This window comes from Tympanuchus pallidicinctus, unplaced genomic scaffold (genome assembly GCF_026119805.1).
Source record: "Tympanuchus pallidicinctus isolate F22 unplaced genomic scaffold, pur_lepc_1.0 scaffold2, whole genome shotgun sequence".
In the NCBI taxonomy this organism is placed as follows: Eukaryota; Metazoa; Chordata; class Aves; order Galliformes; family Phasianidae; genus Tympanuchus; species Tympanuchus pallidicinctus.
In genome coordinates this window covers 3,330,763-3,344,862 of record NW_026294721.1, presented here as the reverse complement: position 1 = coordinate 3,344,862, position 14,100 = coordinate 3,330,763, and the positions used below count along the sequence as shown (strand labels likewise).

Genomic DNA, 14,100 nt, shown 5'->3' with positions numbered 1-14,100 from the left:
AAATGACACATTCTTCAGCTCAGTAAACATTCAAAACCATCCCTGCAAAGATTCACTGGAGCTGCAAGATAATTTATTTATTCATTTAGATTTTAACCAGACTTACCTCATATCCTAGGCAGCACACATACATTAAAAAAACATTCTACACAAAGTTTGAAAATCTTAGTAATATATTGCTACTGCTATGGAAGTGGATCTAGTTAATACTGAGCTTCCATCTATGGGCAGTTGTGATCAAATAATCTCTAAAATGTTAAATAATATTTTCTTGCTCATCCCCTGACGTCTTTTCTTAAGAATACTTTTTTTTTTCTGCACAGATTTTTATTTTATGATTGTTTCAGTGTCAAGCTTTTCTGGCAAATTATAAAACAAGGCTGAGTCCAAGTAGCTTTTCTATTCCTCTTATCCAGTGTGTGGCACTTTTCTTCAAGTCCCAACTTTTATTTCCCAGGTGCCTTACATACCCTTATCATCAGAACAGCTTTCCTGATGTCACGAACTCCATCATAAACCAAGCGGGAGGCATCTATGAACTCGTTCTCTTCAAATGGCTGTGGTACATTCGCACTCAGCGCTTCAATGGCAACCTCAACTTGTTCAGCAAAACGTGGCATAACTAGATTAAAGAAAATGAAAGGCAACAAGATTAGACACCTCCTTCTGTGAACATTCTCTCCCTGCCCTTGGGCATAAACACTTTTCAGTAGGCATGGTACATGTTGTTGTCACGACTTCAAGACCTAGGAAGGCTCACAGGGCAGTTTTACATGCATGCTTTTTGTACAGAGCTCTGGCACATTTTCTACTACAGACAAAACAGCCATCCTCATAGTCTTGCCACCAACTGAATAATAAAGAATACAAAAATTTCCTTTTAATTGATTCTTTACTAAGTTTTATATGACATCAATAGCTCATTATGTGATCTATCAGGAAAATTCTTTTAAAACCTTTAAACTTGGAATGAACATAGTACAATATCTATATCAAATGATCAAAGGAAAATATAGCTATTCCACCTACTAATTTAGATTGGGTAACTCTAGTCTGGCTCATATTGAATAGTAAAAGGGACAAAACACCTTTGGAATGCAAGAGTTAGCAAGCGGCCTCTGTGAAGGCATATAAAAAGACATTCTTTATTATCATCTTGTATATATTAGAAAAAGTAGTCATAGCTATAAGGTAATGGTATTATCAAATGTAGCATGGGCTTTATGAAACATATCCTAAAGCAATTATTTGTTTACGTAAATACTTCAACAGCTTTCCTTGAAGTAACTGTAATAACAAAAGTCATCATTTCTTCTAGGAAGTAAATTTTCATTGTGGCAGAAAACCCCATTTTCTTCTTAAATAAATGCCCTTAAATTTCTTCTTACTCATACTGAAAACAGTATATTTAATGCCTCTCACTTAACATCTGTTTTAAAGCAAAAATAATTAAAAAAAAAAAAACAACACAAAAAACATGACGCAAGACTAGTTTACATTTTGAAGAGCAACTGGAAGCACTCACTGTTGTTTTCAGTTTCTAGCATTTCAGTAATACTCACTGAATGCTTTTTCTTAAAAGAGAAAACTTTAAAGGGATTAATCTATTTAAATCTTGCTTATGCTGACTTTATATATGTTTGTTCATGCACGAAGATGAAAGAACTGAATTGAATTTTTCATGCAGATAATGTTCAGTAAGCGCAAAAGTGCTTGGAATGTATTGGGGCAAACAGGAAAAAGTGATATTGACAATAGACTTCAAAAAAGTAAACATTAATAAAACACTGCTAAGCAAAGGGGAAACATTTTAAGTAGGAGTTGAAGAGTGATGGAAGTAAATACATATACCAAATTATCTTTAATTAATGGAACACTTGAAAGGATATTGGGAGACTAATGTAATTGCATAATGAATTCTAACCTAAAAAAAAAAAAACAAAAAAAAAACAAACAAACAAAAAAAACAATCCTTAAAAATATAATGAAAACAAGTTAACTAAGAATCAAAATAAAAATATTTAGGGTCAATGGGATAAAACAAGCAAAGTTAGAAATGCAAAAATGGCAGTAGAAAAGGAGGCAAAGGATCCTAATATTTAGGATTCCTAAATTTCTGTCAAGAATTTCCTAAACAGCAAATCTGATCAGGTATTTAACACAGTTAATAGTAAATGCAGCAGACCTGAATTAGGAAGGGACAGTTTATCTATATAAACATACATAAATATATCTATCAAATATATCTTCAAATATACAGAATTTAATCTACAGTACTTAAGAAGTTAAAAAGCAATAACAGTTAATGTTTAGATTTAGAGATTTTAGAGAAAAAAGTAGGCATCTATTATTAGAAAGGTAAAAGAGAAGAGCTATAGAACATTCAATCTATTTTCAGTACCGAGACAGAAGTGAAACATAACGTAAAGCAATAATGCTTAATTATTTTATAAATAATGAGCAGGTGTTGGACAGGCGAAAGATTTGTCATGAATTGGGTGTATCAAAACATTTCAACATTTTCCTTCTCAGAGTAGCTAAATAATGGAGAGAGAGAGAAACACTGCCATAGAATCACAGAATGGTTTGGGTAGGAAGGGACCCTTAATATCATCTAGTTCCAACAGGCTGTTACAGGGAAACCTTCCACTACACGAAGTTGCTCAAAGCCTCATCCAGCCTGAACTTGAATACTTCCAGGAAGGGGCATTCATAATCTCACTGGGCAACCTGTTCTGCTAACTGTAGTTTGACTTTGGTAAGGTTTTTGACAGAGTAACCCACATCCATTGCATGTGAAAGCTTCAACAATTTTAACCTTGCCTATGTGGCCACAAATTAGTCCATAATTTACATTATTACATATGAAAATTATCTGTTTTTAAAAATAGAAATAAACTACATTATGAATTGTTTACTTGCTTACCAACTGTATTTTTACATCAGTGCTTAGTTTTGATTAGATAAGCATGAAAAAACATCTTAAACTAATTAGATGCTATTTCCTAAAGGTTTTTCTAAGTTACCCTTTAACACAGTAAAGTTTTTGAAAATTGAGTTGAGAGCTGTTAAGGTTATTGGGACACACTTGAGGAGCTCCATGACAGTGACGTATGGTAAATATCCAATTCAATTGTACCCACAAAAACTCCTGTTTTTCTTATCTGTCATATATTGTACAAAAAGGGATATTCTTAAGCTGAGAAGAACTCAGACAAAGATAACAAACCTGTATCAGGAGTTGAAGCTCTTCAATTACAGATGACAATTTATTTACCATGTAAAGAGACTTTGGCTATGAATTTGAAATTCAAAGATAAATCATACTTTAGGAAAAAAAAAAATGGCCTCAGTTTTCAAGCAATTTTTCTATCCAGAGGACTAGACACATATGTATATATAATTTTATTTTAACAGCATCATTATAGCTACCTCTTGGAGGTTTCAGTTTAAAGAGACAGGTTGAGAAATACTCAATTTTTTATATTCAGGGTTTTAAATCTAAGGGAATCAATCACCTTAAGACCAGAAGTTGTTCTCTGAAGCTAAACTGTTCTCAGACGAACTAGATACTTGAGCTCCTGAGAAACTATTGTTCTCAGACATACTGGCTTTGTCAGTAGTCTGCTTTGCACCCTGGCAAGCTCTTGATAGAGCTGCATTCATTTATTTGTTTGTGTGCCAAGCACAAGTCAAAATAGTCTGCAAGTGACTGTAAAAAGTTGGACAAAGAGATTTGGTTAAAATTAATCAGAAAGCACATGCCATACTAAAGATTTTGACCACCACACTGTTGGAAGCTGGAGGGTCCCTGATAATCCCACACACATAATCTATGCTTCTACTAAAGATCACAGTTACATCACATAAATTGGTAGAACCATCAAGGATGACTGGCACAACGGTAAATTAAAAGCTACCAGAGGAGGTTAAGATAACAAAAAAATTCCATGAATGACCCACTCCTCAAAAAAAAAACGGTGCTCTGTTACAGAAACAAGTCATTATTCAGATTTAATAGGTTTTATTAAAGGAAATATAACTTAACAAATTCGGACTTCCGGATGAAACTTCTTTCAGGTTTCTTTTTTTGTTGTTGTTTTGTTGTTCATTTTTTTTACTCCTAAAATGGATTTCCAAATGGATTTAATGGCATCTTATTTATCTGAAGAAGGAACACCCTCTCCCAGGATATTTAAGGATTTTAAACAGGTCTTTTAAAAATAGTTCTCATATTTACTTGACATATCCTGTCCAAGATGGCACAGTATCTCAATTGGATTTGGAGGGTGAAGTAGGAAATATACATGTCACCTGATTTAGTCTCAAGAGTTTGGTAAAATCGGGTACGATAAGAACTGTAAATATTTACTAGAAAATTCTAAATACTCCATAAGTGGTTCACTAAATTGTAGCCCTAGATTATAGTGTAATTCTCAACATTTGAATCTTGATTATCATATTGCTAATTAAAGTGAAAAAGCTTTATACCTGTCTATTAAAGCAATTTACCACATATGACAGCATTAGACTAACTGTCGAGAAGAGCAGATTTGATATAAATATTTTGTTGCTTGTTGCATATTGAGCAGAGACATGTGGACACATATATATTAATATTGTTTTGGTTGTCACATATGAAGAAGTGCTAGCATATAATTATGTTTATGTTTTATGTCACTGAGTTGGCTTTTCAAAGTTTGCTGTTCTGTGCTCAGAGATGTGGTCACTGATGTCTGTTGTAGCTAAATACTCAGCAATACAAATGTAAATGCTCATTAGTTCAGGATATTAAATTCTGTGTTTCAGGAAAGAACAAAAGTAAAAGTGAAGAAAAACTGGCAATATGGTATTTTTAGTGCTATTGCAGAGAAAATGATGAAGTGTTACTAGTACTCAGCTGGCCCAAGCACAAGACCATCTTTTTTCTTCTTGTTATTCATTGACTCACCTTTTCCTTGTTGAAATGGTTAATGAATATATACCTACTCCAGCATAGGAGAGAAATGCAGCCTCTGTAGAAACATGGAATATTTGCATGCAGCGGATTTGATGATCTTGAAGGTCTTCTCCAACCTGAGCAATTTTATGATTCTATAATTCTATGATGTGGTTATGCTACCAAGTACTGTGATATATGGACACATGTAAAAGAAAAAGCCCTTCAAATTTTAACCTGATTGAATTGTCATTAACAGGAAATGTCAGGGGAAAACTAAGGTAAACATTATTAGAGGAAAGTGCCTTGTGGCAAACATAGGCAATCATGTAATGAAAGGGTACTTCAAAAAGCATGCAAACAAGGATTGTAAAAGAAGGCTGTAGGGACATACGTGTCTCATCAATTTCAGATGTCTCACTCATTCTCCTGCCTACTTATGCAAATAAAAACCACATGCAGTGTATAGCCCCCAACTTTTATTACTACTAAACAGAACTACCTTCAGGTTAATACTCCAAATAAAAGCTGGTTTTAGCTCTTCAAAAATTTAAATCCAGAAAGTAGTTGTGGGTTGTTGGATGCAAAATGGATCATACAGCACAAATCAGAGCGAATTGCCATTTGTGGCATTAGCTATAAGTTTGTGTATACCTGCATGTAGATGTGTGTAGGCAAGAGGATGAAAGGGATACCAGTGATTTTATTTTAAATTTTATTTTAAATTAATGTACAAATCACATTCATATTCACAAAACATTCTGTTGAAGCCAGTCAACCTTCAATGCATTTCTCCACCTATATTTGCTGGACATGGAATCACATAAGGGGTCTTTAAAGGTCATCTAGTCCAACTCCCCTGCAATAAATGCAGACATTCACAACTAGATCAGGTTGTCCAGAGCCTGATCCAGCCTCACCCTGTAAGTCTCCAGGGACAAGGAATCCACAACAGCATTGGGCAACCTGTGCCAGTGCCTCATCATCCTCACTGTAAGACTTTTTCCTTATATTCAACCTAAATCCACGCTCTTTAGGCTTGAAACCATTTCCCCATTAGACATTAGTCTTATGCACTAATTTGAGGTATGTTGTGCATGTAAAGAGTATGTGTGCCCCACTGTTCATATTGCTGACACATCTCTTTTTCTGAGAGGATGAATTAACTCAGAGCCTTTCTGTCAGTGAATATAATGTCCTCAGTTTAGATAAATGTTCCTTTTACCTTGAAAAATTAAATAAAATTATCTTTTATTGTCATCTTTCTGATAATGAAACTCCTGTACTCTCATGCATCAATCTAGTGTTTTTCTTTTGGCAAATTTTGCTTCTTTCTGTTCACCAGCTGATTAATATGTCATACAGTATCAACCACAGCACTGCCCCTGAAGTAATACAGGATGCTTTTTTTTTTTTTTTTTTTTTAACATGCTGAGAAATGATCATTTATACTTTTCTTCTCTTTCTTAATCCATCAAAGACTTTAAAATTCACTCTATGTTTTCTCATTTTCCAATCACCTATGTGTGAAGGATTTTTTTTTAAAAAAAACAAACTTTGAAAAATCTGAATCAATTACATTATATTCTCCTTCAGTATATATTCCACTTTAAAGCTGTGAAAATGGACAGAAAAAGAAACAGTATTGAGTGTGTTAGACACTGCTGTGATCTAATCATCTCTTACATGTCTCACATAATTACTTTATAATATATTTTGCATATTTTCTCATTGTATTCTAGCTAAAAATTCTTTGAATCAAACCAAGCATTTCCTTGAAATATGAATGTAATTTTGAATCTTCACTGGCTCTTTGGTATAAAGTGATTTTTTTTCCTAAATAATGTATTAAAAGCTTTTTGTTGGTGATACCTTCATCTCTGCACTTCAGTTTAGCAAAACTCTAAAGTGTGGCAATGCTTTGCAGAATAAAAGCCATAATTTCATAAACGTCCTTGGATATAGGGTCTCATTGTGAGGATGACAGTATCCATAAGTTGAACTATAACCACCTGGAGCTCACATAAAACATGAATTTAACATCATTCATTTTTAAAATAGTTTCCATTTTAGAATTTTTTGCTCTCTCTCAGAGTCAGTATGCCTTTTTGATTACTGATATGCTTAAATTTATCTTCTTGCTTCTGCATTTTTTTCATTTCATATCATTGTTAAAAAATCCATCTCTACAACATTTTACTATTAGCTTTGATAACATCATTTAGCTGCTTTTGCCTAGTGATAAATATCTTCAAAGGTTGTCTTACTGTCACTGATAAAACTCCCAGTCTTTTTGCTGAATTGCCAGGAGTGCTCATTTTGAACCTTAGTCCATTCAAATAATGACAAAATATAGAATTTGAGTCAAAATAGAAGTCAGAGAGAGAGACATACTTAAAAAGAAAAGCTAACAGGAAAAACAAAACAAAACAAAAGCAAACCAGTTATCGGGTTATTAGGGTATTTCTAAAACATGCTAAAAGCTGAAACTCCAGTTTCTGATCTGAATCCTTATTAGAGGCAATGGGCCCTTTTCAGCAGGTTTCTGAGGTGCTCAGCATAATGAAAGTTCTCAAGATTCATACAGAAATTGCATTCTGCCTTCTCTTATTCCCTTGCCCTGCATTTTGTCCTTTTCCTTGTTTCTCACCTCCTTCTCCTCTCTCTTTTTTCCCCTCCTCCTCTTTTTTCTTCCTTTTACCATATATAGCGGAATTATATATTATGTATATTTCTGACTTTTTAAATTGCATTTTTTTTTTTCTCTAAAAATGCTAAGTAAATGCCAGTGGTAAACAACAAGGAGAAATTCAACAGGACCCTACAGAAATCCCTGTCTGCCAATCTCTGGGCTGTTTTTGGCCCTGGTTCTGTCCACTGCTCCTAATCCTGATCCCCAGCCATGGCCTGACAAGGAAGCCACTGGCCCTTTTTCTGTAGGAAACCAAGTTAAAGATGTAGGAATACATTATTTTCTCAACTGTCCCGAAAAAACAAGGACACAAATGAAAATTAAGCCCTGAAGCTTTAGTGTACTCCAGCGCACACTTAACATCCACTGAAATCTGTGTTTTGTCTTTGTTCTGAGTAAGACCCATAGATTCAGTGGTTTTATAGTTTTCATCTTAGATTTATAAGAATCTCAGCAAATGAGAGTCAAGCTTTTAGTTTGTTTTTAAAGGAAAATAAAAGTACCCAATTAAAAAGAGACATTAGCCAATACATCCTGATGTAATACCACTCTAAGACAATAATCTAGCCTCAAACAAGTGCTTGGCTGTTAAGTCAGTGGGTTAGTCAAGCACAACTGAGAAAGCACAGAAACAGTAGAAAGAAATAACCATACATTTAAAAGGAGATTTAGGCTGTAAATTAAAACAACAAACAAATAAAACTTTAAGGTGAAAAGTTATTAAAGTAAGGCTTGCATGATTGCATTTTCTCGAAAACTATCAATATCACTTACAGCAAAGATTAACTTTCTTCCTCCAGTATACGTTAGCACGTGCATTAGTGTTTCTCTTTCCAAAATATTGTGTCTATATTTCTGATCAAATCCCATACTCACAGAACCCCATGAAATCCTGAGAGAAGGAGGCTTACATGTTAAGAGAAGATTTCCTTTTCTGAGCTGACAGTTAAAGGTAAATAATAGTTATAAAAGAAGTGTGCTCTGCTTATTTCCCTCCTATTGTAATTCAACTAAATTTTCTCCAGCTTTCAAAAGTATTTCATTTAGAAACAAAAGTTCAAGTAAAAATAAAGATAAACAAAAACGAAAAAGATGAGATGGTTAGAGTTATGTTGCTCACAGATTTTGATATCTGTATGTGGGCGGAGCCTGACTAAATGACTCATCATTGATTTATTCTGTACTAGATCTCAAGCTGAAGACTATAAGGAACATAGAAGAACACATTCATAGATAGATCCATATCTATATGCATAGCTATACAGATACATATGTAGATAGAGACCAGTTCTAGGGTAGAGGACACAGCATAAATTAGCAGGGCACAGAATGGAGCAGTGTCATCTAAATACCAATATTTTACTCTAGGGTTACAAAATGAGCCAATAATGCTTACTGTGTTGTTAATCATCAGCCATCGAGAAATAATATCCAACCACTTTGTAAGTGGCTTAAAAAGCCATAGACAAGAAATTGTGTTGCAGTGTGTAGTGTAATGTGGCTTTTCTCTCTTCCTAGTTTATTACTCATAAGTTTTTTTAAATTTTACTTAGTACAAAATAAGTAATTACGTTTGACTTTGAGGAACAGGGGATCAGTTTTAAGCACTGAGTCCAGCATTAATAAATTGATGTTGTCAAGAAGCACTTAGTCCAGGGCCTATAGCACTTAGTTATAAATCAGATTATATCAAAACGTACATTAAGTAAAGAACGTAAGCATTCACTGTGCCCATTACTTGTTTATTTAATTGTGCTTTATAATTGACAGGTACTCCTTTGAAAAATCAGTAGTAAAATTTTTATATAACATTAGAAGATAAACATTATCTCATTAAATCTGAAAAGATCTAGCTTATTATCTTATTTGTTTGTTTATTTATTATTATTAGATGTTAAGAAGAAATTTTTCACTCAGAGGGCGGTGATGCCCTGCGCTGCTGCCCAGAGAGCTGTGGATTCTCCATTCCTGGGGTGTTCAAGGCTGAGTTGGATGAAGCCCTGGGCAGCCTGAGCTTGTAGGGGGAAACCATCCCACAGCAGTGGGACTGGAACTGGATGGGCTTTAAAGTCCCTTCTAACCCAAGCTATTCTGTGACTCTATGATTTTCAAATATCTACCCTTGTGTGCATCTACATAATACCTGGTTGTTTGTACCATGAGTGGAGATCTACTCTGTAAACTAAATGCAATTTAAAGTATGATGCATCTGATGAAATGCAGATCTTTGAGAGTGTTTGATACTACTGCCCAGACTGAACAATTCATGTGTACATACAGCAACAGGTAATACTGAGTAAAAAAGAGCCTAAAGTGTAGTTGCATGCAGTTAGTCAGATGAATCATGCTCTTTGTCAGCGAAGGCAAAACCAAGTTAAAAACAATCCACATTTTTTTTTCCTTTCCATTCAATCTAGCATACTTCACAGTCTCTCAGATAATACATACTTTTTTTCAGATAATATAACTTTCAGTTGCTCGAATGAAGCTTCAATGAAAATTTGTTTTGATTAGAATCACTTAAGTCACCAATGTTCACCTGCACAGACCACAGAATAATGTCTGTAATGATTTTAGCATCCTTAGAGTTGGAAGGGACCTCTGAGGGCCATCTAGTCCAACTCCCCTCCAATGAACAGGGACAGCACAGCTAGATTAGATTGCCCAGGGCCTGATCCAGCCTCACCTTCGAAGTCTCCAGGGATGGGGTATCAACCACATCACTGGGCTACCTGTTCCAGTGCCTCACTACCATTTGATAGGGACACAAAATACATAACCAACAGCTTGAGATCTTGGAAAACAAACCATGTGCTATTTATTCAAATACACTGCAACTCTGATGAAGTATACAATCTTTGATGGATCACTGAATATCTTCTCTTACACAGCTCTCGTCAATGTGACTTTTGCAGTAGCACTGAGTAGAAAAACAAAAAGCATATACTGTCATTAATTTGACTGCTTAGATTTTGTTTTCATTCACTGATTCCCGTCTAAGTTGTAGACTTGGTAAAACTAACTGGAGATTTTAAATGAGTTAATATTGAGCGATATTTCACACAAGCTTACCTGTTTCAGAAAGCAGTTTGGTTGCTTCCAGTACCTTCTCAGTATAAACTCCAGTTTCATAGTTTTCCATCTCTGCATTGATGATGTGAATGACTCTGGCTGCACGGCCTCGGATGGCCCCAGCAGTTCTATCCAGGGTATCAACATCTCCCTCCTGGAGTGCAATCACACATTTATTCACATCTTCCAGAATATGGTTTTCTGGAAAGTGGGGAGAAATGCACAGATATAAGGCTCATTTCATTTTACTCTCCATCATAGCAAAGCTTACTGATTTTGGTAAAAGAGAAACATAAATACATTAAAAATTGTTATTTATCTTATGCAATCTTTATCTTTAAAATGTAGTTTTCTCACCTATGCTGAGAGTGCAAATCTGCAGTTGTTTGAAAAACAGTGTGTCATGGTTCTACACTAATTTTAAGTATCACATTAAGTTCTATGATAAGAATAACGTAATAAAATTCATTGCAAAAAAGAACATGGACAGATATTATGCAGATACTCTAATAAACAGTTGGGCAATTTCCTGAAGATTAATTTACCCATTTCTATAAACGTTTAATATGTATATTTCATTTGTGCCTAAGTAAGTTAGAAAAGAAAATGAACCATTTTGAAAAGATAACAGCAAATGGTCTTTGCTAATAGCAGGGAGTCTGTGCATGAGCGGTTCATCTCCCTTGCTTCATCCATTCCATCTGCACAAAGTATTAAGATGTGAATATTTCATGACACACAGTATAATCATATATGACAGCATATTCTGAAGTAACAGTCAACTACAGTGAGTCTGCTCAGATGACGGAATATCAAGTGGGCTTATGGAAATCCCGGGAGTTCCATTAATTTTTCTTGGCACAGAATTGAGCCATTCACTCTCATATGTTGCAGCATCATAGTTTATGTAGTACCCTCTCATACAGATAATGTGAAAGGATAAAGCAGACTTTGACTAGCTTGGACATCATTTTCCTCCAGCCAGTACAGATAAAAATCATTTCAATAATAAAATCATTATGGAATTTCTTATTTGAGCTAACTTGCTCTGAGAAATTCATCAACTCTAAACAGCAATTTACTTCTCTGTCACAGCCACAAGTAAGCTAAAAAAAAAACACAACTGTACAAAATAAGTAAAACTAAGTCAATCAGTTCATCGACAGCTTTTTGTTAATTCTCCTTTGCCACAAAAATGGAGTGACACTGTTAGAAACCCAATGTTGGACAAGTGGAGAGTTCATGAAATGGTTTACATGATGCTGAATTTTAAATGCAGAATGAAAACTGTAAGGTTGCTATGCTGTCTCTCAGAGCCATTTGAAAGTCAAAACTCTCTGTCCGTATTTTAAAAACACTGCCTTGCTAAAATATTTCCTCACTATTTCCTCCAAACCGTTTTCTTTACTCTGCCATGGTCAAATTTTACTCCACAAGAAGTCCTTCCTGAGCAGCAGCAGGTACTCTGGTTGGAATACAAAGTAACTGATTAAAATTAGGATGTGCCTTCCTTTGTAGGCACTGTATTAATAAAACATGCCATCAGTTGTGGCACTCAATATGAAGAGGAGGAAGTGTCATTTTATGAGATACGTTTAATCAGACACCAGACCATTTTTGATGCTTCACTGGTTTAACAGCTGAAAAGAAAGCTGCTCTGTGTAATCCGAGGCTCCCAAGCTCAGAGCTAGTAGTGACAGGCTTTCTGGATGCATTAGATGTTTACTTATTTTTATATGATGGATATGTCTTTGAGCAGTATTAGAAAGAAATCTGAAAACAATACTTATACTAACTTTTCAGTTGCCTTGAGAAGTTTGGAAATAAAGCCAATTATTCCACATCAAAGCTTCTCAATATTATGTTATGATAAAATGTGATTTGAGAAAAAAGAAAAATGTCATCTGATTAAATAACCTCTGATTTTATGGATACAAGTGTTTGGAATGAGCAACTGTCCCTAAACAAATAACAAAATGTCCATTTAGAGCATATTTCCCAACATTCAGCTTGTGGGCTGGGTCTGAACTTGACATCATGTTCTACCCTCTCCCTGCAGAACTATTTCTGCTGAAAAGTGTTTGCATTCTCAGATAAACCCCCACAATTCTGAAGTACCCTGGTATTCTGAGAATTGTTGTTTTTTGTTTTTTTTTTAATGGCTTACAGTAAACACTCTAGCAGTGGTGCTGAATAGTGTAATTATGCTTGCAGTTCACCAAACCACTTCCTTGTTACTGATTATAGCGGGATACCACACAAAAAAAAAATTTGAAAAGCAAAGTGAAAAAAGTGAAAAATAAAATAAAGGTCTAAAGATAGTTAACTTTTACCAAGAAATGTCAAGGAAAGGATATAGAAGAAAAGAAAACCAAGGCTAAGCTATCTTCTGAAGCTTGGCTATTCTGTGAGGTTAGCTTTCTGCAAGCTAGCCTTGGCAGCCTGTTCACTCTTATTCACAAAAACTAAATTCACCTCTAACTGTAATAGAAAAATGATTTTTCTGCACCAATAATCATTATTAATCATAATTCAGGCAATTATAATATATATTGCATATATACTATATAATTTTAGTTTAAATTGCATATGACTATCATAACAAAATTGCTACAAGTTGCATCATTATTCAAGGAGAATGGAGAAAAGACAATGACTCAGTGTTCCTCCCTTGTCAGTTTCTTTTCTACGTAAGGTTTTGCTTTGTATTATAGTCCTTTCTAGAGAGTTTAGAGGTGGAAAAAAAAAAAAAAAGCTATTTCTACTGCTATTTAATTCTTCCTGTTTGGATGCATTGTTACACCAATAAATGAGACCCAGATGCACATTCCATCTCTCTGGAAATGCACATACTGGTCATGTCCTAACAGTGTATCTAAAATGCAACTCATACACCGTATATGCCTGAGTAAAACAAAATTTCTCTTTAGAAATAGAAGCACATATAGGATGCTATTTTCTGGAAGACAAAAGAACAACCACTGTTACCAGGGATTAATTGGCATGGCTTGGATGCTCCCACTGCGAACAGAAGATTTCCAGTAAGAAAGATGCTTTAATAATTATAGCTTTTTTCAGCTGTGGCCCATTGCTTTGATTTAGTAATCCCAGTACCTGAAACAGAGAGGAAATCATCCACTGAAGTGATGTCATCAACTGCTTCAGTGAGAACTCGCACTTGTTTCTCCCACTGATCCTTAAAGACATCCATGTTGTCCTGTGCTACTTTGCTCTGAGGTCTGGCAGCCAACGTCAGCGCAGCATTTATTACCTGTTATTCAAAATCAGTTTTACAAGGAGTGGCAACAATTTTCACAATCTAATGAACAAAGACTATTAAAAATAAAGCATTACACCCCATTCAATACCCAAGATATGAATGTATTTTTATTTTATG

At 34.7% G+C, this 14,100-nt stretch overlaps 1 protein-coding gene across 6 annotated transcripts in view; it reads right to left on the bottom strand.

Moving 5' to 3' along the window:
* CTNNA2 (catenin alpha 2) overlaps window positions 1-14,100 on the bottom strand; it is a 453,719-nt gene that overhangs the window by 40,613 nt on the left and 399,006 nt on the right. For all 6 annotated transcript variants that reach the window (XM_052682457.1, XM_052682450.1, XM_052682451.1 and 3 more), the window contains 3 exons: window positions 13,818-13,974; window positions 10,704-10,904; window positions 471-622 (listed from right to left, as the gene is read on the bottom strand). In XM_052682457.1, coding sequence (XP_052538417.1) covers window positions 471-622; window positions 10,704-10,904; window positions 13,818-13,974 — 510 coding nt within the window. The remainder of the gene's footprint in view (window positions 1-470; window positions 623-10,703; window positions 10,905-13,817; window positions 13,975-14,100) is intronic.